This window comes from Colletotrichum spaethianum, assembly GCF_022836535.1.
Source record: "Colletotrichum spaethianum MAFF 239500 DNA, contig19, whole genome shotgun sequence".
In the NCBI taxonomy this organism is placed as follows: domain Eukaryota; kingdom Fungi; phylum Ascomycota; class Sordariomycetes; order Glomerellales; family Glomerellaceae; genus Colletotrichum; species Colletotrichum spaethianum.
In genome coordinates this window covers 602260-625888 of record NW_026054789.1, presented here as the reverse complement: position 1 = coordinate 625888, position 23629 = coordinate 602260, and the positions used below count along the sequence as shown (strand labels likewise).

The 23629-nt window shown below is 54.6% G+C and overlaps 10 protein-coding genes across 10 annotated transcripts; 6 read left to right on the top strand and 4 right to left on the bottom strand.

The window, feature by feature from the left end:
- Positions 1-89: 89 nt before the first annotated feature.
- Positions 90-1097, bottom strand: ColSpa_07602 (pre-mRNA-splicing factor CWC26; the record flags this gene model as incomplete). The annotated part of the gene is made up of 1 exon (XM_049273814.1): positions 90-1097. The coding sequence occupies one exon, from the start codon at positions 1095-1097 to the stop codon at positions 90-92; it is 1008 nt and encodes a 335-aa protein (XP_049129771.1).
- Positions 1098-1728: 631 nt separating this feature from the next.
- Positions 1729-4041, top strand: ColSpa_07601 (transporter aclS; the record flags this gene model as incomplete). Its single annotated transcript, XM_049273813.1, has 1 exon — positions 1729-4041. One exon carries the CDS (start codon positions 1729-1731, stop codon positions 4039-4041), a length of 2313 nt encoding a protein of 770 aa, XP_049129770.1.
- A 679-nt stretch (positions 4042-4720) lies between these two features.
- Positions 4721-6218, top strand: ColSpa_07600 (uncharacterized protein; the record flags this gene model as incomplete). Its single annotated transcript, XM_049273812.1, has 2 exons — positions 4721-4770; positions 4841-6218. The coding sequence occupies 2 exons, from the start codon at positions 4721-4723 to the stop codon at positions 6216-6218; spliced, it is 1428 nt and encodes a 475-aa protein (XP_049129769.1).
- Positions 6219-8259: 2041 nt separating this feature from the next.
- On the top strand, positions 8260-9816 carry ColSpa_07599 (DNA polymerase delta subunit 3; the record flags this gene model as incomplete). Its single annotated transcript, XM_049273811.1, has 5 exons — positions 8260-8313; positions 8512-8689; positions 8747-8814; positions 8864-9593; positions 9647-9816. The coding sequence occupies 5 exons, from the start codon at positions 8260-8262 to the stop codon at positions 9814-9816; spliced, it is 1200 nt and encodes a 399-aa protein (XP_049129768.1).
- Positions 9817-11026: 1210 nt separating this feature from the next.
- On the top strand, positions 11027-12882 carry ColSpa_07598 (meiotically up-regulated gene 157 protein; the record flags this gene model as incomplete). The annotated part of the gene is made up of 4 exons (XM_049273810.1): positions 11027-11163; positions 11232-12439; positions 12491-12658; positions 12791-12882. The coding sequence occupies 4 exons, from the start codon at positions 11027-11029 to the stop codon at positions 12880-12882; spliced, it is 1605 nt and encodes a 534-aa protein (XP_049129767.1).
- Positions 12883-13467: 585 nt separating this feature from the next.
- On the bottom strand, positions 13468-15016 carry ColSpa_07597 (uncharacterized protein; the record flags this gene model as incomplete). The annotated part of the gene is made up of 3 exons (XM_049273809.1): positions 13468-14142; positions 14208-14363; positions 14480-15016. 3 exons carry the CDS (start codon positions 15014-15016, stop codon positions 13468-13470), a joined length of 1368 nt encoding a protein of 455 aa, XP_049129766.1.
- Positions 15017-15571: 555 nt separating this feature from the next.
- On the bottom strand, positions 15572-17154 carry ColSpa_07596 (histone acetyltransferase ESA1; the record flags this gene model as incomplete). The annotated part of the gene is made up of 2 exons (XM_049273808.1): positions 15572-16991; positions 17069-17154. 2 exons carry the CDS (start codon positions 17152-17154, stop codon positions 15572-15574), a joined length of 1506 nt encoding a protein of 501 aa, XP_049129765.1.
- Positions 17155-17542: 388 nt separating this feature from the next.
- Positions 17543-18517, top strand: ColSpa_07595 (RNA helicase aquarius; the record flags this gene model as incomplete). Its single annotated transcript, XM_049273807.1, has 1 exon — positions 17543-18517. The coding sequence occupies one exon, from the start codon at positions 17543-17545 to the stop codon at positions 18515-18517; it is 975 nt and encodes a 324-aa protein (XP_049129764.1).
- Positions 18518-18684: 167 nt separating this feature from the next.
- Positions 18685-20297, bottom strand: ColSpa_07594 (tuberous sclerosis 1; the record flags this gene model as incomplete). Its single annotated transcript, XM_049273806.1, has 4 exons — positions 18685-18795; positions 18847-19102; positions 19152-19816; positions 19890-20297. 4 exons carry the CDS (start codon positions 20295-20297, stop codon positions 18685-18687), a joined length of 1440 nt encoding a protein of 479 aa, XP_049129763.1.
- A 2699-nt stretch (positions 20298-22996) lies between these two features.
- On the top strand, positions 22997-23586 carry ColSpa_07593 (uncharacterized protein; the record flags this gene model as incomplete). Its single annotated transcript, XM_049273805.1, has 3 exons — positions 22997-23138; positions 23225-23493; positions 23545-23586. The coding sequence occupies 3 exons, from the start codon at positions 22997-22999 to the stop codon at positions 23584-23586; spliced, it is 453 nt and encodes a 150-aa protein (XP_049129762.1).
- Positions 23587-23629: the final 43 nt, after the last annotated feature.

The following is a 23629-nucleotide window of genomic DNA, read 5'->3' as shown; positions in this document are numbered from 1 at the left end:
AATAGAGCCTGGCTGTAATGACTACCATCACCAGACGTGGATTCGGGTACTTCGTGATCCTCAACCATGGCTTGTCTTTAGGCACCTCACTATTCATCCATCTGCCAAGCATAGTCCAGCCCCTTATTCCTTTCCCTACGATTGATCGCTTTGAACCTTTCCCCTTCGAAGCCATTGCTTCTGTCCACGCCATCCCACCTGTACCCTGGCTTGATACCATAACGATTCGGCGGCGCAGCGCCATTGTAGATCGGCCTCTTTTTCCCCTTCTTGCCCTTCGCGCCACCACCGCCCGTCTTCTCACTCATGAACTGCGCCATGGGGTCGTTCCAGCGCTCCTGGTCCTTGAGCTCCCTGTTCATCTCCTCGTCATCCGCCGTCCGCGCAAATGTCATGAGCTTGGCGTCCTCGAGCGCCTCCCTGCGCTTCCGCGCCTGCTCAAGCTGCACGTCACCCTTGGGCGCTAGCTTGGCCTGCCGCTCCTTTTCTTCTGCTTCCGCCGCCAGCTTGCGGGCCTCGGCGCGCTTCATTGATACGTCGACTCGTCGGCCCGTGGCGTCGCGATAAACAGTCTCCTCTTCTTTGCCGTGCTTCCGTAGCTTCGCGAACTCGGCCTCCTCCGCCTGCTGTCTGCGACGCAGCTGCGCCGACACGGCGGCGGCGCTCTGCAGGCCCGCGTGCGTGCCGTCACTCATCTTGATCACCCCTGCCTCTTCACCGCCCTCGATGACGGGCATCTCGTCGTCTGCTTGGGCGGCTCGGGCATTTTCTGCCGCCGCCGAGGCGAGGATCGCGTCGGCTGCCGCAGCGCCGTCATCGTCTTTTGGTTTTGTAGTGCTGCTGGCACCGGCGGCGACAGTCTTCCAGTTTGATTTCTTCGTGCGTCGGAATTCTGCTGATGTCCCTGCTACGAGCGCGGGTCCCGACTCTGCATCGTCGTCTTGTGTTGTGGAGTTGCCCCAGCCGCTGTCGTCGTCGTCGTCTGCGATGATGAGGCCTTGGTTCTCGGTGGCTTGCTTGCGCTTGCGCTTCTTGGTGGGTTTCGGATCTGCTACTAGGTAGCGCGTCGCTAGGTATGATGACAGATCGGAGGGCATGATCGCAGGCTTTCGCTCCCGGCAGAGGGTTTTGCAAAGGGGTATCGCGGGAGTTGCGTTGGTCTCAGCTATACAATTTGATGTTCAACAATTGCTAAATGTTCCCAGCTATCGACATCACTGCACATCTACGACGCACGGACGTGGTAGCCCGACCAGAAAAGCAGGGGCCGTGGAGCAACAAGGGGTCCCCTACATCCCCCGTCTTCCGCGAATGGGCATGCATGTGACGGGGCGCTAGTCACTTATCAGAGGGTCGAGTGGTCTCCCACGTCGAACCTGACAGTGACGGCTTCTGGGAGGTAATTTGGCCATGCTGCAGCGTACCTTGTGGCATCGTCATGGAACAGTCTCTGTACGTCGTCACTGCCGAATATGTCTGGTACAGACATCATGATTGCTGACCTCTATTGTAGCTTTAGACTGAGCCGACCATCCGTTTATTCCTGCGATCCACCCACGGGCCCCCCCTAATGATTACGACGCCCAAAGCCATCCGGCTGCAATACGAATGCTAGAACAGCATACACCTTTCGACGTTTGACCGGGATAATAAATTCCCACTTTCGACAAGACCAAGGCAGAAGGGTATAAGTCGGTCTCGACTGATACGCCTCACCGAGCCTTCCTCATGCAGTCACCGGACAACGATGCATCGCCCACCGATCCGCTCCAGGCGCTGCCGATGGCGGCATCCACTGCGAGACTGCCCAAGAGGCAGTCCGTACCGGAGGGCCAGCCGCTATCGCAATCCGAAGTCAGCCTGCCGTACCGGAGATCGAACCCCTCAGTTGCGCCGCTCTTCGCTTCGACACTGACGCCCCCGGGATCGCGATCGGGTTCTCCTATGGGGAGGGGCTCGCCGGGTCGCCCGCTCTCCGGTTCGGTCTTTGGAGGCCCAGCAGGGCGGTCACTCATCGAGAGCGCTTCCGACAGCCCAGGTGACCCGCGTAATCTCATCATGAAGGCGTACGTACCCCACGTTGCAATCTACGCCTCGCCAGACACGGAGGAGCTGGCAAAGGACAAAGGGTTCAAGAACGGCGTGTGGGAACTGTTGCGCCCATTCGGAGAGCAGATCCAGGGCAAAGTCACCATCAGAGACAGCAACGGTGCCAGTAGATCGTGGGAGGACTACTCTATTCGATTCGTCAAGTTCGGAGACAACATTGAGCACCCAGACGCTGGCGGTGCGAAAGGAGCACAGTCTGCCGTTGCCAACGGGCAATCCGGGTCTTCCTCAAGCTCAAGGGGCAATTACGAGGATGTTGAGAGCGTGGTCGACCGCCACCTCTCTTATGCTGAAGAATCGTTTCTGAACGCGCCGCACCATGGTTTGACAAGACAGGGTCTGGATGTTGAGGCCACTTCGCCCTACTACTCATTATACCTACGTAGGCTGCTGTCTGGCATCCCTGTGTCACCTCACGAGACTTTTGCGCATCCAGTAGCCTGCGTGATTGCCATCAGCTCACGCAGTCCATCGCCTATAGAGGACCTTCGCAAGTTATACAACGACACGAGCTCCGGCGAGAACAAGTTGCCTGTCTGGGTAGACGGTGATTACCTTCGGTACTATGTTCTGGTACACGACGAGGAGCGCGACGACATCACGCGATCACTCGCTCTTTTCGATCAAATGAAGCGCCACCTAGGCCTGCATTGTCATTTGCTACGGTTACGAAGCACACAGAGCGCCGAGACCGACGATGATAGCATACCGCTACCCAGGAGTGACTGGATGTCGGCGGCCGAAGAGATGGCGGATATCCGGCACAGCGAAGACCAGGAAGATTTTGAGGATCCAACGAGGTACATTTTTGAGTCAGACGCGACGGCGATTCGGACTTTTGTGAGGGAGATGGTGACACAGTCCATTATTCCCACCATGGAGCGGCATGTCTCGCTCTGGAACGATCAAGTGGCATCTCGTAGGAGAGGTATTACGGGAAGATTCATGAATCTGTCGAGGAAGTGGGGCGGTTTCGGCAGCAGTTCACGGAACTCGGTGGTGGGAGGTGGCAGCTCGTCCAGCGCCTACGACGCACTCGGTTTTTACCGTCCAGACGCATCTGAGGCGATAATGCGGAAACTCGCCGATTTCGCCTTCATGTTGAGGGATTGGAAACTGGCACACTCAACTTATGACCTGCTGAGATCCGACTTCAGCGACGCTAAAGCATGGAAGTATCATGCAGCAGCCAACGAGATGGCTGCCGCTAGTCTTCTTATCATGCCGCAGAGCTTGCCCTCCAAGTCTCGCGCCGAGACGATCGACCAGATGTTGGAGGCGGCATTCTATTCCTACCACACACGTTGCAGCTCCCCCTTTGGCGCACTGCGGTCCCTGACTTTGGGTATTGAGCTTCTGCGACTCAGGGGTGGAAGCAGCGTCGACGATGCTGTGAGATGGGGCATCCGCCTTCTCGACTCGAAGATCCTTGGTCCCGTCGGCGACGCTCTCATGAAGGAACGTTTAGCAGTCTGCTATGCCTCGAAACCAGGCATCGGCTCCGGCGCATGGGGTCATCGGAAGCGCAAGTCGTCTATGTGGTGCATCCTCGCTGGAGAGGCTTGGCATACCCAACAAAAGTACATCCAGTCCCAGCGGTGTCTCAACGAGGCCGGGCGGATATACTCTGAACTACCGCACGAGAACGGCATCTCTAAGTTCAACCTTGCCAACGAGTTTGTAAGTGGCCTACAGCATGACCTTGACGAGAAGCTCGACGTAGAGGACGAGGGCAACCAATCGCCTTCGCAGGACGTGGAGGAGCTCGTTTTTGACGAGGAGAGCGAGCCCTTGGATCTTAGATCGAGGAGGGCAAGCATGATGGGGCGTGGGGTGGCGCCGGCGGCGAGCCTTGAGACTGCGCCGCTGCATGAGGTGAAGTCGCCTGTCAAGGAGAAGGCAGACGGATCGATACAGGATGAGTTCGGCTAAGAAGAGCGCGGCGACGACGGAGGGGGTCACGGCGCTCGATGTGTAAAGTGGTAGATGCGTTTATGAAGCGGATTAATAGCATTATGCCTGCCTTTTTGCCTGTCGCAGAGCTGTGATTATCTGTATCAAAGCTTTCGTCCCTGAGGCCTAGATCAAACCGAGGGACAGATATGGAACGTACTCATATGGTACGGGATTTTTCAACCATTCCATTTCTTTTGCTTTCTCGTTTACATCCATAAGTTGGCTGCATCCCGAGACTGAGGTTCGAGTTGATGCGGGTGACATTCATTCGGTTGTCAGTACCTTAGCTTTCAGGTACGTACCCCACAGCAGCTCCTGCTGGGGACCCTTGAGTCCGTCCCACAGTGATCTCACAGGCAACCGATAGGGGGAGAACATCGGTAGGTGCGCGCCGATAAGGCACTACCCCCACCGTTCCGCCGAACAAGCTGCGACCTTCCACTGGCATCGTTGGAAAGTCACAAGATTTATCTTCCTCGACCTGCGATTTTCCGGGATCCCCCCAAAGCGATATCTCTTCGCCTGCTGAGGCTACTCATTGCCGAAGTATACTTTGTTTGCACGGCTTCATCGGTCGAGCAGACGTCGAAACGAGGAACCCCAAGAAACTTACAGAACCAAAGACGAATCGAAACCTCGACGTCACTCGGCCAGGATGGGAGAGCTGGCAGATTTCCTCGTCGAACGAGACGAGAACTTCCGCAAGTATGAACTTTTCGCCCTTCACAGGTCCCGCTCTCAAAAACAGCTCACTCACATGGCATTACCTGTTCAGAGCCCGTTTACCCGCCCTTTACTCCGACTTCCGCACCCAACGAACCCTCAATCCGGATGGCTTCCAGGCCAACGTCAGCGCCTGGCGTCAGGCTCTCGCCCGCGCCGCCTGGGAAGGCAGGATAGCGTCCCAGGTCTCGGCCCCAAACCTTCTAGTCGTAAATGTAGACGAGCAGCTCGTGCGTTCCCTCGAAAGCAAGCAATTCGGCCGCCCATTGGCGCTGGGTACGGTCGTCAGGGAGGCGGTAGGCGAGAAGGATCTATACCCGCTCAAGGAGTTCCTGAGCGCCAAGGAGAGCATATATGCGGGGAAGACATGGGCACAGGTGCCGTGGAGCGTGGTATCGTGGGCGGCAGGGCAGCTGGGGTTCAGTGGGAAGTCGATTTCGGGCGAGGACAAGCTGCCACAGGGCCGGTTCGTGGTCATCAAGAACGTCGAAACGACTGCAAAGAGCCTCGCCGAGAAAGTGACTTCGTCCGACACAAGATTCGACAGAACGTATACAAAATCCCACTTCCGCAAGACCTTCGCCGACACCCTGGTCCAAGATCGCAGGCTATCCGAGACGGACGTTGACATCCTCCTCGTCTTCCTCTCGCGGGACAAGGGCATCGTGGTCTACGACGGACAGGTGGTCAAGATCAAGGGCACCACAGACGAGGACGAGTCCGCTATAACGGAGGAGGACGCGGCCGTCTCGTCGCTCAAAGAGCTCATCGCCGATATGAAGGAACAGACGGAGCTCCTCATGCGACGCGTCGATGATCTTACGGCCGCGGCCAAGGAGGCCGTCTCGAAGAAGAACAAGGTCGCAGCGCTGGCGGCGCTCAAGTCGAAGAAGATAACCGAGGCATCGCTGGAGAAGCGCTTCGCTACGCTGAACCAGCTCGAGGACGTCGCGTCGCGGATCCAGGAGGCCAGGGACAACGTGCAGCTCGTCAAAGTCATGGAGGCGAGTGCCGGCGCGCTCAAGGGTCTCAACGAGAAGGTCGGCGGTGCGGACCGCGTGGGCGATGTCGTCGACAGGTTGCGCGAGCAAATGGGCGAGGTCGACGAGGTTGGCAAGATCATCTCCGAGGCTGGCGCGGCGCCGGTGGATGAGTTCGAGGTCGATGACGAGCTGGAGGCTATGGAACGCGAGGAAAGGGAGAAGGAGGAGGCGGTGGAGCGGGCCAAGAAGGAGGCGCAGGAGGCAAAGGAGGCCGAGGAGACGCGGCGCCGGCTCGAGAAGGAAATGGCGGAGCTGCGGCCGCCTGTCACGGAGCCCTCGGAAAAGGAGGGCACGAGGGAGAAGACGCAGACACCGACGGGGGAAACGGCGGACAGCTTGGAGAAGCTGGAGCTCGGAGAGCGGGAGAAGCCATTGCCCGCGCAGTAGATGGCCACGTTTATAACATTGGGGGTTCTGGGGTTTTAGATCACGGCGTTTTGGTTTGAATTGAAGTAAGCTTTGTGCGGCTTACATCCGATGGGTATAACAACGAAGCGTCATGCCATGATATCGCAACGCAAAATCACTGTGCTTCTTGACTGCTTGGTATCTGCGACTCAGAGATGCTGTCGTGCAAGCAATGTGCCACTGTTGGCCGCTGAGGCTTTACTGTCGGGTCCCCGTGTTCCACCGCAAACCCCTGATTCCTGTCTGTCCCACCCTCCGGGCCATCTCCATCAACCTCTGGGGTAATTGCGGTGCTTGTCGGTCGTTCGGTAAGATCAACCATCATCACCTCCGTTCCCGAAGGGCCTGTCACGGCATCCGGTGCTGCGGCAGGTGATCCGTCTCCAGAGCCAGGGAGGGCCGCCTCCTCTGTTTTCGGCTTAGATTGCGACCGCGACTTGCGCGCGTTGGCAATCAAGTCCTTGAACGAAGTATCGTGTTTTGCCGCCCACGCCGTACCGTCAAACTCCTTGTCCTTGACCGCCACCCCAGGCCGCACAAACATGGGTGCCTTGGACCCTTGTGTGCGCTCCCACACGTCGAGATCATGCATCAGCTCGGCGCGACGCTTTGGGCGCGCAGAGTCGCAGTTCGCATTCCACAGCGTGACCCATTCCTTGTGGCGTTTCTCGAGCTGCAGGCGCGTACCCGTCGTCGAGAGGCCCAGGTCTGACATCTTCTTGCGCAGGGCGGCGTCCTTGAGCATGGAGTAGGCTAGGGCCGGAAGGCGATCGGGGGCCGGAGTCGGTCGAGAACCGCCCCGGGCAGGGGTGTTGGGGGTGGGTGTACGGCTAGAGCTGGTGCGAGCTGTCGTCTGGGGCTTCGCGCCGGTACAGGTGTCGAGGTGTCGGAAGACTTGCGCTTCCTTCATACGGGTGTTACATATAGGGCACGGAACAAGGCCGTCGTCGGGAGCTAAGAGTTACATGTTAGAACGAGATGAAAGGCGTGCAATGGCATAGGCTGACTTACCAAACGTTTCGTCTTCTGCCTCGTCGTCATCCTCCACATACTGTGGCTGCTCGGGTTCGGTTTCTTCGTGGGTCGCTGCAGCCGCCGCCTGTCCCGATCTCGTTCTGCTGAGCCTCGCAGAACTCCTAAGTCGCTTGGTCTCGGGCTGATGTTCGCCTGTTGCAGGGTCTATGTCGGCCAGTTTCCTCTTGGGCGAGCCTCGGTTCGTTACTTGCTGGCCCGCTGTCCGCGCGAACTGCAGTGTATCCTTCCTTGCCTTGACGAACGACTCAACAACCTCCTCCATTGACCAATTACTCCTTAACTTTAACTCCTGGTCTGAAGCACGGCAAAGGGGGCATTTTCCGTCGTTGGAGAGGGCGCGGCGAATGCATAGCGAGCAGAATGTGTGGCAGCAGGATGTGAGCATGGGCGTCTTGAAGAAATCCTTGCAGACCTGGCATCGCAAGGAGGCTTCGACCGCTGAGAGGGCTGGGAGGGGTGTCGACAACCAGTCTGTTGAATCGGGGACGTCCTCGAAGTCGGTCATTGTGGGTGATGGAGGCAGTATGTATGTAAGGTCTCGAGTCTAGGATTGGTTATGGTTGAGGGGTCTCTTTGTGCCTTACATGGGGAGACTGGAGAGAAAACGGGCACAACGAAACTTGCAACCAGTTGTGAAGGCTCCAAGGAACTTTTGGGAGTATGTGAAAGTCGCGTCGAGTGGCAGCGCGCTTGGAGTCAGGGATCTAGAGGCTGGGGTGTAATTTTAGTGGATAACGTCACCAATCTCACCAATCGCTCTTGTCTTAATGGTCCAAGTAGGGGGGTGTGCGCAGAAAATCAATTAAGAGGAAGTATGAACCGCGTCTTTACCTTCCAGGACGCGTCTCACCAACCCCATTGTCGCTTCTTCACGAGGAAGCATCCCAACACTCCCTGCAAAAGATTCGATTGCGGTTTTGGCCCCCTCTGTATCACCAATACCTTCCAAGTTGGTCTCCATATTCTCCCCTCTGGTCACCTCACCATGGACGAATTCAAGAAGTACCTGGCGGATCAAATCCTCAGTGAGGAGAAGATTGTAAGCTAAGAAAACGGAGCCCCTGCTGGAAGTTGGTTTCGACACTGACACTTGCGTAGGTCACATATCGTAGCCTCAGCAGAGCACTAAAAGTGCACGTCAATTCGGCAAAAGGGTCAGTTTCGTCAGGCCCCTTCCATTGCACCTTTCAGCTACTCACCACTCCACAGAATGCTCTATGAGTTCCATAGGTCACAGAATGGCATGCGTCCTGGCACAGTCCACGCCACCTATCTTATTTATGGTATCCAGAAGGCGGTGAAGGTTCAAGAAGATGGAGACGTCGAGATGACCAGCTCTCCTCCTGATGCTGAGCCTTTGTCTGACGAGGTCGTCACCCGCTCCCTGACCTTGGTCCCTGGTGATCGCCTGAAGGGTATGTCCAATTCTCACTTATACAGTGACTTTTCTTGGCCCACTAACCCCCTTCTAGAAGTGCTGGCCACATACGAAGAGTTGTCGTCTTTCCATATCTATAGCCTGGCTAGGCATCCCACAACAGTAAGCTTCTTAACTCGATCTCTTTCGTCAATACTGACTTGCCGCTCAGGAGTTGCAAATGCTGGCAGATGTCTCGCAGCAAATCAAGGAGCAGTCAACTGACGATAGCTCATCCATGGCCGAGACATATGGTACCATCACCAACCCCAATGTTCGGAAACGCGATCGCCAAGGACGCCCAGTGCCTACTCCCGCGGCTGCGGCGCCAGCGGCCAAGCCTGTCAAGAAGGAGCTCGCACCATCTGCAGCCAGGGCCGCACCCTCTGAGCCCAAGGCAGGAGAGCTGGCCAAGGAAGAGGCAAAGGCGTCCGTCAAGGAGGCCCCGTCATCAACCGCAGCTGCAAAGAAGGATGCGGCACCGCCAGCATTGAAAAAAAGCGCTTCTTCGGGCATCATGTCGTCATTTGCCAAGGCTGCGGCGAAGGCTTCAAGCAAGCCGAAGGAGGCCCCGAAACCAGAAAGCCCGGCTGCACTGTCTGACGATGGCGAAGACGACGATGAAGACATTCCAGCTGCCAAATCTTCCGCGAACCCTGGCCGAAAGTCACGACAGGACCGTGAGGCCGAACTGAAGCGGATGATGGAGGAGAGCGAGGAAGAGGAAGAGCCTGAAGAAAAGGAGGAGCCTGCGGACGAGCCGATGGAGGAGGCTCCAGAACCAGAACTGAAGCCCGAGCCCGAACCTGCGGAAGTCGTCTCTAGCACCAGCGATGGCCGCCGACGTGGCAAGCGGAGAATTATGAAGAAGAAGCAGATTATGGATGACCAGGGCTACTTGGGTAAGTTTGAAACCATTCATCTGCTGTTCGTGATACTGACCACGCACTACCAGTGACCATCCAAGAACCTGCTTGGGAAGAGTTTTCCGAAGACGAGGCTCCTCCGCCGTCATCTAAGGCTAAGCCTTCATCTGCGCCTAGTTCAGGAAGCCAGGCTTCAAAGGGGAAGAAGGCGGCGCCGAAGGGACAGGGCAATATCATGTCCTTCTTTTCAAAGAAGTAATGCTATGTAGACTGTTCTCGCTGGGAAATTACCTATCAAGTTGGCATGAAAAACGGTATTGTCTAACCCAACGTGACCGTATGTTGCGAATGACGATGGATTGCCATGAATGGATTTGCCAAACCATACAAGAATTAGGATTTTGAAGTAAGCGGTCTTGAATTGCAAGCATCTTGCAGGATTATGAACAGGGCTTTATATCATGCATGGACAATTCTACCTAGATAAGGACGAAGAGGTGCATGTGATCTAGATAATGGTGTGGAATCGGAGTTGGTCTGTCAATGATCATCAACATTCAATATGTCCGTTCTCCGAACAACAAAGTAGTCCGCAGAGAGCTTTAGGTTCGACTAACAAACGACACTACAGATCCCGCAGAAAATGTGACCTTTGGTAAAGTATCACCGTGGTACGACAGGCTTGTGACAGAGATCTGATGACCTTAGCGCCCCTTGGACGTTCGAATTCCGAATCGTCAATTTTCATGTTTAACAATTATTGACTGCCGTAGCTTGCTCATACGTTACTCCTCATGTCCATTTGGACTCTGTGTCTCTTTTCGTTCTCCGAATAAGATTAGTAAAATAAAAAACACTGCCGAAAACCCCTTCCCAAAGGAAACCCGATACAGCAGCACTATCACTTATTTAGCATGTGAATTTGCGTACCCTACCTCTGAGGGCGAGGGAATAGGTATCTCATGACAAGGAGGTTAGTGGCTAGTGAGCAAGTCTCGATCCAGTCAAATGTTTCGTAATATTCATTGTTCATTTGCTTCGGAGTCCCAACTCCAAGCGTTCGGGACTGGCAATTACACCGAGTTGTTGATGTTGGCTCCCATAACCAACGGCGCCGGCCTACCAAGGTGAGAGAAAGCGCCACGGACGCCGGAAGTGCCCCGCGCAACCCCGCAGTGGGCTGGGTAGTTTAGCGTCGCATCTTAATAGCCTAGGCCCCAGCCAGAGCTCCTGCAAGGGACCACAGTGACGCTGCGGTATCCCTAAGGACTACGGACACCTGGCTGTCTTGTGAGAGCTTTCTCCCGACTTTCCATTTGCCGTATCACTTTCAGCGTCGCACATTGCTCTGCTTCGTAATTCATTGTCCATGCCACTGCCACCCCTGTGCCTTTTGCAAAAGTTCTCGAAAATACCTATGCGGACATAGAGTTGAGTTCAATTTCTTCTGCCTCTTAGGCTTCGTAATCATGTCTTTACGATCCATTGTCGATTTGCTGCTCCCCCTAGGCCTCTTCGCCGGCCAGGCCTACGCGGCGCAAGAGCCCTTGACGGGCGAAGATCGTGTAGCATGCCCAAACTACGCGCAATACTCTACCTTTCCCCAGTGAGTCGCAGGATCAATCTTGGCATCTTGCTGTGAGATACAGCCCAGTACTGACAACCTCTTGCTAGTAAACCGCTAAGCGAAGGGCCCCTCGCCCTGCCATACCAACGACCCGACCCCCGATGCCGTACCTTCAATTCCAATGCCATTGAGAAAGTCATCACGGATGTCACGTCTCGAATGAAGGATCCCGACCTGGCACGGCTCTTCGAAAACGCATTCCCCTCTACGACCGATACCACCGTCAAGTTTCATACCGATGGAACCGACACGCGCTTTGTTGACGTGAACGGCCGCAGCTTGCGCGACGAGGGCAAATGGGAGGGACCACAGTCTTTCATCATCACAGGCGACATCATTGCCGAATGGCTGCGTGACAGCACGAACCAGCTCTCCCCCTACCAATCATTGGCCAAGAAGGACCCAGCCATCTTCAAATTGATCCTTGGGGCCATCAACACCCAGGCTGAGTACGTTATCGAGTCGCCGTACTGCAACGCGTTCCAACCGCCACCAATAGCGAACCTTCAGCCGAGCCATAATGGACAGGACGATATCGTACACCCCATATACGAGCCCTCGTTCGTTTTCGAGTGCAAATACGAGCTGGATTCGTTGGCACATTTCCTGGCGTTGGGCAATGACTTTTACGAGCACACAGAGTCGAAGGACTTCTTGACGGGGAGATGGTTTTTGGCTCTGGAAACTTTGCTCAATGTTTTGGAGGAACAGTCCCGCTCGACATTTGATCCGGAAACGCGGCGATTCCTGAAGAACGAATACACTTTCCAGCGCAAGACGGATGCAGGTACCGAGACGCTGAACCTAAAGGGTGTCGGCAACCCCCTAAACAACGGCACTGGTCTCGTCAGATCAGCCTTTCGACCCAGTGACGATGCTACCATTCTTGGTTTCTTCATCCCGGCGAACGCCATGATGGCCGTGGAACTGAAGCGTACGGCGGCGATTCTAAAGGACGCCGGCAAAAACGTCCTCGCGCAGACAGTGGAGAAGTGGAGCCAGACCATCACGGATGGCGTTTGGAACAATGGTGTCGTCAAGCATGCCAAATATGGAAATGTTTTTGCATATGAGGTTGACGGCTACGGCTCCTCTATCCTCATGGATGATGCAAACTACCCTTCACTGCTTGCTCTTCCCTTGATGGGATTCTTGCCGCCGGCCGATGAAACATACCGAAACACAAGGAAGATGCTTTTGGAGAAGACTGGTAATCCGTACTATCTTGAAGGCGCAGCTTTCCACGGAATTGGAGGTGAGTGATCCTTGATGCGAGAACCAAAACTGGACTGCTGACGTTGCACAGGCCCCCACATTGGCTTGTCCAATGCCTGGCCGATGAGTCTTTTGATTCAGGCACAGACGAGTGAGGACGATGAGGAGATCACAGAATGTCTTGACTTGGTTCTCCGCTCCGCTCGACTGGGCTTGGTCCACGAGAGTGTTGATGTCAATCGCATTTCCTCATATACCAGTGAGTAAACCCACGCGTCTCGATGACCCGGTGTTTGATCTAATACTGACAACACACCATAGGAAGCTGGTTTGCTTGTAAGAACCGACGCTGAACCTTGATGATATGTTTATCGTACTAACAAAGACCCAGGGGCCAATGGTGTCTTCGCCGAAACGATCCTAGACCTCGCCAAACGGAAGCCTCACCTTATCTTTACGGATAAAAAGCCTTACAACATTTAGACGTGGCAGCGACCGCCCAAGCTGATGTGGGAGGTCCGCTGGTCAATGCAGAGCATTGCGGGCATTGGCCTTATGATAGACTCATCAACAAAGGAGCAGAGTCAGGCGTGGCGACTGGACTACCTGCATTTTATATACCCACAGAGCTCCCTCGAAAGACTGACGTGAATAAACATCATTGGAATCATAGAACCGTCGACACCAGACTGAAGCTGTTTAGTCGACACATCATAGCCGTTCGGTAGACTCGTCGACTTTATTTTTGTCAAATCGTAATATTAAAGCTGACACAGTGTTTTTTGTCTTTTGCCGGTTGGCCCACTTCTACTGAGGCCAGTGTCGGACTGCAGAGAATGTGATAAGACCGCTTGTACATAAGTATCTATTTGTACAAAACGATACAATGGCCATCGCCATGGTTGCTGAAGCGTTTTGAAGTTTCAGGTGCCTTCTGTGAGGATGCTGGACAAGATGCCAACTTAGTAGCCCAATGTGTCTAGTATAGACTGACCGAAGCGTTGTGAATAGTGAATAAAGGAAAGAAGCCACTTCATCTCACGGACTCCCATGGATTTATGTAACCGCCTATTTTACGTTATCGACATCAAGTCTGCTCGTCGGCTTCCATCGAACGCCGTCTTTCATTGCCTTCAACACGGCACCGAGTCTCTTCACGCCCTCGACAACATCCCCCTCCGGCTCCCACGAGAAACACAATCGAATCTCCCTGTCAAACCGCGCAGATGCTTCGTCCCCATGGACCTCAAACTGAGCACCGTGGCCAATGACCAAGTCCTCCGTCTCCTTGGCCCGGAGCGCAGCCTCTCGACTCGACATGCCCTCCGGCAGGCTAAACCACACAAAATACCCACCATACACCCCGGCGCCCTTCAGCGCCGACTCGCGAACCACAACCCCGTCGCCCAGCGGCTTCTGGATGTGCTCCGCAATGGCCTTCATCATGGCCCGATGCCGCCTCGCCAGCGCGGGCCGAGTCTCCTCGTCAAGCTGCCTCTGCAACTCCCCGCTCTCGAGGAGCTCCGCGACCAACATCGCAGACAACTGACTCGGCGCGCCGCCACTGCACGTCGACCCGGTCTGCGACAGACCGTACGCGAAGGCCGGGCTCCCCTCAGCCCAACCTGTCCGCACGCCCGGCCCCACAATTTTGCTAAAGGAGCCGTTGGAGACTGCATTGCCGAAGGAGGCGTCTGGGACACCCAGGGCGCGGTCAATGTCTACGAGGCGGGGCAGGCGCATCTCAGGGGTGTAGGGGCCCGGGGGGTGTCGGAGGAGGTTAAGGGCCATTGAAGGAAGTCGTAGACGTCGTCGGTGATGATGAGGGCGTCGTGCTGGCGGGCGAGGGCGACGAGCTCGTAGCGGCGGGTGAGGGACATTGTTTTGCCGGTCGGGTTGGAGCAGGTTGGGACGAGGTAGATGATGTGGCGGTAGAGCTTTCTCTTCTTCGCTTGTTTGAAGCGCTGTCTGTTGTTAGTGGATTTTCCTCATTTCACCTTGGCTGTGCCAGGACAAGTCCTCTCATGGTGAGAAGCACGAAGACCGGCGAGAGGGAACCACCGAGGTGGGCTGAACTCACTTCATCGCCACCTTTTCCTGCGGCTTCGAGCCCCTTTCTCAAATGCTCGATATCAATTCCGTCATCGTCCTCGGGAACCGACTTGAGGCGCCCGTCAAATCCGGCATCGGCAAAGATGGGACACGCGAGGAAGTAGCACGGCGCAACCATCCAGACATTCTTCGTGTACAGTGGATCGCTGAAGGATTGCAGGATGCACGCGAGATTCTGGCTCGCGCCTCCCGTGATGCAGATGCGGCGGGCGTCGGGCGGGTGATGTTGGCGACGACCGTCGTTGCCCAGGTCCGAGGTGGCCGTACCGGTGGCCGACGGAGGTGCGGGGTCGACAGCGGGGTAGAACGCCGAAAGCCAGCGGGCGAGTGACTCACGGAGGGGCTGGTAGCCCGGGTCCGGACCGTACTGGAGTCCCGGCACGTAGACGGCGGGGTCGGCAAGTGTCTTGACGGCGGCGGCGGAGAGGGCTGCTGCTGGGAGGAGGGAGGGGGAGGGCCAGCCTCGGAGGAGGTTGATAGGTTTCTTATGCAGAGGGGCGTTCATTTTCAAATTTGACGGTGGCGCTGATGAGGAGAAGCAACGAGACCGAGTATACCTGTACAAGAAGGGAAAGTCTATAGAGGATGGGCCCCGATTGTACGTCTTTGCAGCGTTGGAAAGAGTCGGTATGATGCGTGTGCTGTGATTGAGGGGTTGATGATGGTAAGGTAATTGAGTGAGGTGCTTCGAGACTCTTATCACGCCGTGCTTCATAACCTCCACTGAACAAAATGTACACTAGTCGAACCAAAAGGTGATACCGCAATGGGTCCTGAGAAGGACACCCGATGATTTATACGAGGATTTGTTGTTAGGTCGAAGTTCAACGAGCTACCTCCGCATTCGGAGACATGCCGGTGCATGTAGATAGGGTGTGCCCCACGCAGAATCTCGCAATTGAGCTGACCCTCGGACTCAGGTCAATACCCAACATCATTCGTTGTCATACAAACAGAATACTTAGATAGAAGTTTATTTTGTTAAGCGGCTAAAGACAGGGGTATCATTGCTTCAAAAACATCGTAGCCAACACGTTTCGCCACAAATGACAAAACACCTCTACCATCCCCATGTCCTCGTTGAAGCAGTGAAAACAGGCGGCTTCCACTGGATTTTGCTAGGCTCGATGAGCCTCTTCTGTTTCACCTTCTGCTTCTCCCTTTGCTGTATCAACTTCTCCGGGATTACAATCTTGTGCTCGCCCTTGTGGTACACCTGCATCTTAAGCGCTTGTAATGTGTGTTCCACGTCCTGCGGAATGATGGCAAGTGCTGTCGAAATGGCTTCGATCGTCGTCTTCTCGTCACGCTCATTGTACCCTATCAGAAGATCCAAGATGTTCTCACCCCAGTACTGGCGATAACTCAGCAGGCCTAAATCGGAGAGAGGCTTCTCCGGCGACCCCAGCTTGCCTTCAATCTTGGACAGTTCGTACGAGAACTGAATTAGCAAGCGACCGTAACCTTTTCGCTGATATTGAGGCAGTGTGAGAATACAAGCAACGTTATAGCCGTCAGCACTCTCCTTTTCCTTGGAAAAATACCCAATAATGTGACAGCCTTTGTCGTCTCGGGTTGTCATGACGTAAAACAAGAAAGGGTCGACATCGTAGTAGAGCGTCTTGTGATCAAGGAACATCTTGGACAGCAAACAGAGGTTGCGGCAATACGTCCTCTGCCTCCTTCCATCGATCTCGAAAAAGGATACCGAGTCATCTCGGTAGATTTCATTACCGGGAGGATGCTGTAATGTGCACTTGCGCCTATGCCTTGTGAAGGACTTCTCATCGCCGTAGTACCCGAGACAGAACTCGCAGATGAAAATAACATCTTCCTGGTTGAAGACCTCAGGGTACGGTGAGAAGTACCAGGGGAATAGATCGTGCTTTCCGAACTGCACTTTGGAGATATTTCGGATACGTGAGATCTCGGCAGGGTTCTGTGTCATAGAGCCGTGTGTTCTGAGTTTCTCGATCTCGTCCTCGCGGCTGAAGCCGCTGAGTAGGTCCTTCTTTTGCACTTCCTCTTCGAGGTCGATTTCCATCTCGTCGCCTCCCGCCGCGGGTGTAGCGGTCGCATCGCCAGTTGCTGGTGTTTGACTTTGGCTTTCCTCGGCTGTAGGCGTTATCTTGCGACTCTGCGACTCGACAAACTCGGTCCATGGGTGTGGGGTGGCAGCCTCGGACGGCGCCGACTGTTCCCTCTTCGCGGGCCTCTTCTGGGATTTCTTGGAAATCTGCTTCTTCGACGTGGCAACGCCTTTCTTCGTTTTCGGGTCCTTGGGTTTCTCCTTCTCGGGTAAAGGCCATTCGACATCGTGATCGAAATCGATGCGGACTGTCGGCACCCATTCGTCGAGACGCTTGTTGAAGTTATCGAAGTTGCAGTAGAACTGTCGGCCGCTTTTCGTTTCCTTGATACTGAGAATCTCGGCTCGGCGTGGTATGCCCTCTTTCCTGACCATGGCGATGCATCCTACTCTACAGCGTATGGGTTAGTGGGTTGCTCCAAGGGGACCGCCTCACTTGCAAGACGGCAGGGTCGTAGCAAGACGCACCTAATGGTTTCCGGAGTGGCCTTGCCCTTCTGGCGAGGTTCGCTGGAGCCGACAGTGGGCTCGCCATTGGCGCCGTGTGCCGCCATGATGGAAATTCCAGGTCGTGGTTGTTAGTTGATGGAAGTATAGTTTTGTTGGCTTCCTGCGTTCCTGTCGCAAAGGATGGCAAAGTAGAAGCGGGAAGAGGAAGGTGGTGTGGCAGAAAACGCGAATCCCCAAAGGCGGTGGATATACTGCCATGAACCCCTGCACGCTGATACGGGGGGGCCCAAGCAGCGATAAGCGATAGTCCCAATTATCTCGCCTCGATAATTGCATTTTTAATTTTCTCTTACTGGGAATCATCCATCACTGACTTCACATTCAGCTGCTTCTTGGTCATCGAATCTCAAATATTCGAGGAAAATTTTTCATGTCTCTTGTTCCACAGGATTCGAGTTCCTGGTAATTATTGAACTCAAAAAGGCAGAGAATATGGCCCCGGAGCTATCGTCAAATTGGAAGAAGCTTCAGGCCCAACTCAAAGCGGCGAGCTCATCTTCTTCCACAACAGCTGGGCCCGTCAAGAGGAAAGCAGACACCTCTGATCAACAGCCGCCGAAAAAGTCAAAACTCAACTCTGACAAGAAAGCACCAGCCAAACTCTTCCAAAAGAGCGAAAAAGCAAAAAAAGAACGCATGGGTGTCACGCAAAGCTCAAAGGTCGAAGTTGAACCCAAGGTCGGCCCTTCGCCGTCCCTTGCCCTTTGGGCTGAGGAGAATGACATCTCCACCGAAGCACTGGCCGAGGCTTATGGTCTGGGTCTGAAGAACAACTCTATGCTCGCTTCGGAAAAAGACAAGATCAACGCTGGTCTAACGGAAGCGCTTGATGTCGGCAAGTACGTCGCCATCGACTGCGAGATGGTGGGTGTCGGACAAGGAGGACACGAATCTGTGCTCGCTCGCGTGAGCATCGTCGACTTTCACGGGCGCCAGGTGTACGACTCATACGTGCGGCCTCAAGAACGTGTTACCGATTGGCGGAGCGCCGTCAGCGGAATCCTCCCCAAGCACATGAGGTTCGCCCGAGATTTCGACGAGGTCCAGGCCGACGTCGCCAAACTATTGAAGGATAGGATTTTAGTCGGTCACGACATCAAGCACGATTTGGATGTACTCAAATTAAGCCACCCGAGTAAAGATGTCCGCGACACATCTAGTTACCCGCCGTTCAGGCAATACGGCAATGGCAGAAAGCCAGCGCTAAGGAGACTGGCGGAAGAGATACTTGGCGTCACGATCCAGAGCGGCGCGCACTCTAGTATTGAAGATGCTAGAGTGACAATGCTCTTATTCAGAAAACACAAATCTGGATTTGACGTCGATCATGCAAATCGCTTCCCTGGCTCTGCAGGCGCATCGACAAAATCGAGGCCAAAATCTAAAAAGCCTAAGAAGAAGAAATGAGTTGATGATTCTAATACACACAAATCCCATCAAGGCCCGAGCCTCATGAACCACCTCTTCCAGCGTTATGGCTACTTTCTAAGGCCCTTCAATGCCTGAATGTCAAATCCAGTCAAACCTAGCAGCAACTGGATCTCATCCTGGTTGCCGCCGTGAGCCAACACTCTTCATAGCGGAATGCCTTCCATCAACTCTAGAGCACCTTCTCGGCCCACGGTTATTATAACGTCACCCAGCGTCTTCGTTAGGAACCCGGCTTCACAGTATGTGAAGTAATACTGCACAAAATTAGCATAGAGCATACGAGGAACAGATGGTATGTGTCTTACCTCCCACTTCCTTCTGAATACATCTATCTCTTCTTCACTCATATTTTCGTGTTCCCGTTTCAACGCCGGTCGAATCTTCGAGTCGAAGTTTCGCATGAACTCCTCTTTCCACAATCTCAGGGTCTTAGAATAATGACCTCCAATGTTTTCGACATTTTCAACGATTAAAGTTCCTCTCGACTCTTTGCTGATGTGGTTCAGGAGCTGAGTGATCGATGGGAGGTATCCTCCGGGGAAGATGTAATGGTTGATGAAACTGCCACCTGTCAGCGGCATACTCCTCTGCTGCGACTCACTTTACTTACTCTTCTCCTTTGGAATACGCCTCGTGACGGCCTTCGGGCATGGTGATGCACTGGAAGACGGCAATGCCTCCGTCCTTCTTCAGCAATCTGTCCATACAAGCGAAGTACGTCCCGAGGAACTCCTGGCCGACAGCTTCCAGCATTTCGATCGACACAATCTTGTCAAAAGGGTTTTCCGGGGTTTCCAAGGCTCGATAGTCCGTCAAACGGACGTCGATGCGATCGGAGAAGCCTGCTGCTTGTATGCGCTCTTCCGCAAGCGCCTTTTGTTCCTTGGAGAGCGTCAGGCTTGTCACTCGGCAGCCAGTCTTCCTCACCGCCTCAATCGCAAAGGAGCCCCAACCAGTGCCGATTTCCAACACATGGTCCGATGACTTTATGCGGGCGCCGTCAATAAAGCGATGCAGCTTCGTCATTTGCGCCTCTTCCAATGTCTCTTCTGGCTCGCTCGGATCGGGATGCGTCCTCCAAATTGGGCACGAATAGGTCATGTCTGGAGACAAGAATGCAGCAAACATGTCGTTGCTAATGTCGTAATGCGCCGAAATGTTGAGGAGCGCGTTCGAGAGGGTGTTGGTGGTTCGTGCCAGGCTCGAGATCGCGGTGGATAAGCTTGAAAACCATGTTGTCCCATTGCCCATTTCCTCACGGTTGACAATGAAGAGCTGCACCGGGATCAAGTCAGCGGCAAGAACGGCAAGGGAATGGGTGACCGGAGCCAGCTATGAGGTTACTGACCTGGAAGAAGGCAGTCAAATCTTTGCACTCGATCTCACCGAGCATGTACGACTCGGCAAACCCCATGTCGGCGAACAAGAACAGACGCATCCAGAACGCCTCACTTTTTACAACCAGCTCGACCCGAGGGACAGCATCTGCGCGGCGGGGAACGTGTTCACCGTTCGTGAGGTTCTCGTTATACTTTGCGCCCAGTTTCTGACCAAACACCTGCCTGATCTCGGCAGGCTCGTCAACTAGGAGAAGCGTACCGCGCTCGATCTTGGAGAAGACGGAGAGGATCGCAGGCTTGGCTACGGACAGAGCCGGACCCCAGGTCAAACTACCGACGGCACCTCTTACCAACTCTGTACCGCGGGACAGCGGCAGGGCGACGGCCGCCGGGACTAACGAGGGCAGCTTGGGCATGACTGCGCGCGCGGGAGGGACAGAGACGTGAGAATCTCGGGGTCGGCTGTGTATGTCAATGTACACGGGAACGGAAGCCCAATGGCTTGTATGAGACGGGTTGGCGCAGGCTAAAGGCCAATTGAGTTGAGCAGCCACTGAGGAACCTAAATGAAGCTCTCCAGGTAGTGAGGTACACTGGGATGCTTGCCTGAGTTTCTGGAAGGTGGATGGGAGCGAAGGGGGGGGGGGGATTGGAGGAGGGGTGGAATGCGAAAGTCAACAGGAGCAGAACACGTTCGCATCTGAGACTCAACGGCTGGGCAGGACGATTGTTTTAATGCGCCCATGCATGCTATTAGTTACGAGAGGCCATGCTACCTAGGTCAAGCGCACATACACACAGTCCTGGTCGCAGGCCTGTTGTCTAGCACAGGAACCCTGGCACATAATCTTGTCCTTCTTCGCGGGGGCCCAAAACGAATAGAAAAAAAAGAAGGTATGAAAGCGCGTGCTATTGTCTCGCCCATCGGTACCATCGCAAGCCCGAGGACCAAAAATGTGGGCACAGGAGGATCCGAACTAGGACCCAGCATGGATGCGGGAGTGGGTTGCAGCAAGGGTAGCTCAGACGGGAATCACTCGGGAGGGGGGAAAGAGAGAGGCCTTGGCCATCGCTTGTTTCATCGAGGGAATCGACACATTTGGGTGGTATAGCTGACGATCTCATCGGCACCTGATGTTCATACCATCGTAAATACCTTACATAAGGTTTCTTAGGTTGTAGCTAGACTGACCGCCATATGAGATTGTCTGGGCACTCATGGCATCAAGTCTGTTACCAATCTTCAAGGTCGAAGCAACATTAATCAGCTGTGAAACATTGCGCCGGATAAGCCTACTGAATGAAAAAAGAGACTCGTCAAATTTGCTTAGGGCAGGGCTAGGGACGATAGCAACCTCTAACGGAGGGACAGCGAACCGAGCGCATGGGAACGCATGTGTGTACTCCTGCAGCTCAAGTCGCAAGTTGGACCAGCAAGCTCATTCGTCAACGAGGCATATGCGATGAAGGCCTACCCGTAGCACGATGTAAGAGACATTGGGCCAGTGCGCCGCCGGAGCGTCCGGCTACGTTCAGTCGAACCGTTGGTGCTAGGGAGAAGAGCAGAAGACGACAGAAGCCCAAGCTGCAGGTTTCGAGAAGATTGTCGGAATCTGTCCCGGCTTGTAGGGCCCCGACTGAGGGAACGGACAGCTTAGCGTCTGGTTGACGACTCAGGTTCTGGTCATCGGATGAAGGCTGAATTTGCCTTCAAGCGCGCTGGCCTGAAGATAAGTTTCCTTTCATCCCGGAAGACAAAAACCCAGGTTCTGCAAGCGGCACGAGTGTGCATGTTCAGCAACTAGTCGACATGAGCAACGAACATGCGACCTGCTATCCTTGGGCAACACACACGCGTGTACTACGCAGTACGGCAGTAGATGCGCTCGGCAGGTCCCTGCATCCCAACAGAGGAGCGTTTCCCGGGCAAGACTTGGGTAGCATTGCTTCGAATAGCCACTTCCCGAGTTGACATGTGGCTGCGCCAGTTGAGCCGTCAACGCCTGGTGTGAATCTTGATCCCGACGGGTTGTTCGTCTTGATCAAAGCCTAGTCTGGCTCTTGGCAGAGACCGGCCGATCGAGCATCCAAACCCCGATGATCGGGCCCTATGGACATTCGTAGTTTACAAGAAACCCCGTCGTAAATCCGAAGAAGAAGGGGTCTGCCCGATTTGGGCATTCCCCGGCTTCCATCGTGCGGCAGGGTCTTTGTGCGAATTTGCGGAGCTTTAACCCGAATTCCCAACTTCGGTTGGGGTCTTTCGAGATCAATGACATCAAGACTTTTGGTATCCCCCACTACAGGCCATCGGCCGACGGCAGCTGACCGCTTAGAATCTCTGGACCTGGCTCCGAGCATGAACCCTGGATCGCCTTGCGCTGAAGAATTCCCTAGAGGAGTCTACGGAAAAGATGGACGAGATCTATATTTCGACCGGAAAGGGGCGGTAGACAACTTTCTCGCCGGGGAGGTGCTTCAAGTGTCTAGCATTTAGTCGGGTACTCTGGATACCTGCCACACATTTGTCACAGGATACCTAACCCGCCCAGCCATGTCAAAGGCTAGCCCTATTCCGCAGAAGAAAGGGTGAATACCCTGTTGGCCATCCGACTAGAGATGTAAGAACGCCATGAAGAGGGGCTGGGGTGCTTAAGGATTGGACAAGTTCCTGATACCGACCCGAAGGTCTCAGTGACAGCGATCCTGATGGCTTACGCAACCACGCATGTCTCTCACCTGCAACAGCAGCCAGCCACCAGCGTAGGTGCCAGTGAGGCCTTTTCCCGCTGCTGAGGCGCTGAGCAACACGCACAGATGCAGTGACGCACCAGCCCCTGCCTCGATTGGCTCGATTGCTGAAACAACGGGAATGGCAAGAACCACAGGCTCGTGGTCCTGAAGGAGGCGGCCCGTGCCCCCGGGAGACAAGACTGATTTATCGATAGCGATGAGCTTATCGCGACTCCTTATCGGCGGTTAATTGAACACGCGTCGTTGGGGGAGTAACGTGGGATAGGACGCGTCTAGGGACCCAGAGTATCTGTAAACCGCTGAGCAAAAGAGCACCCATCACCAACCCAAGCTGATCGCCGAACACACAAGAGAGGCCATCATGTCGAAAGCAATCCTCTCAATTCAGTCGAACGACGCCGATAAGAACAACAAAGCAGTCGCCAACCTGCTGCCATGTCGAATCCACCACGATGGACCTATTGGTGATGCCAATACCTTTTGGAACCCCATCCAGTCAGAAGGTGTGTCAAAACGTTCGATCGAGCCATGGATACAGGAGTGCACTCTAATCGATGCTGACCGCCGCCATCAGATGGGAAACGTGTAGCGTACTTCCGTGGCAGGAAACTTCACGGAACGACTGTCAGGCTGCCGGAACAATACCGAGGCGTTGTAATGGAAAAGAGCGACAAGGTCGAGACCCAGCAAATCGAGGGCGAGGGAGAAGAGGCGGAGGGCGATCTAGTTGAGCTGGGTACCATGGACGTCAAGGCCGAGTTTGACGAGATGGTCATCTGGGGCCACGAGTCGAGCGCCGAGGCGGCGTCGGATCCTTACGTGAGGAGTATTGAGGAATGGCTGACTGTGGCCGAATCGGTATATCCTTCTGTAATCTTCAAGAGACGTACTCGACTAACTTGACTGCAGATACACTCATACCCTTCTCCGGAGACCAAGACTGGCGCATAGGTAGACGAAGGACCAGCAGAGTTGGGTGTTGGGTGGTTATTAG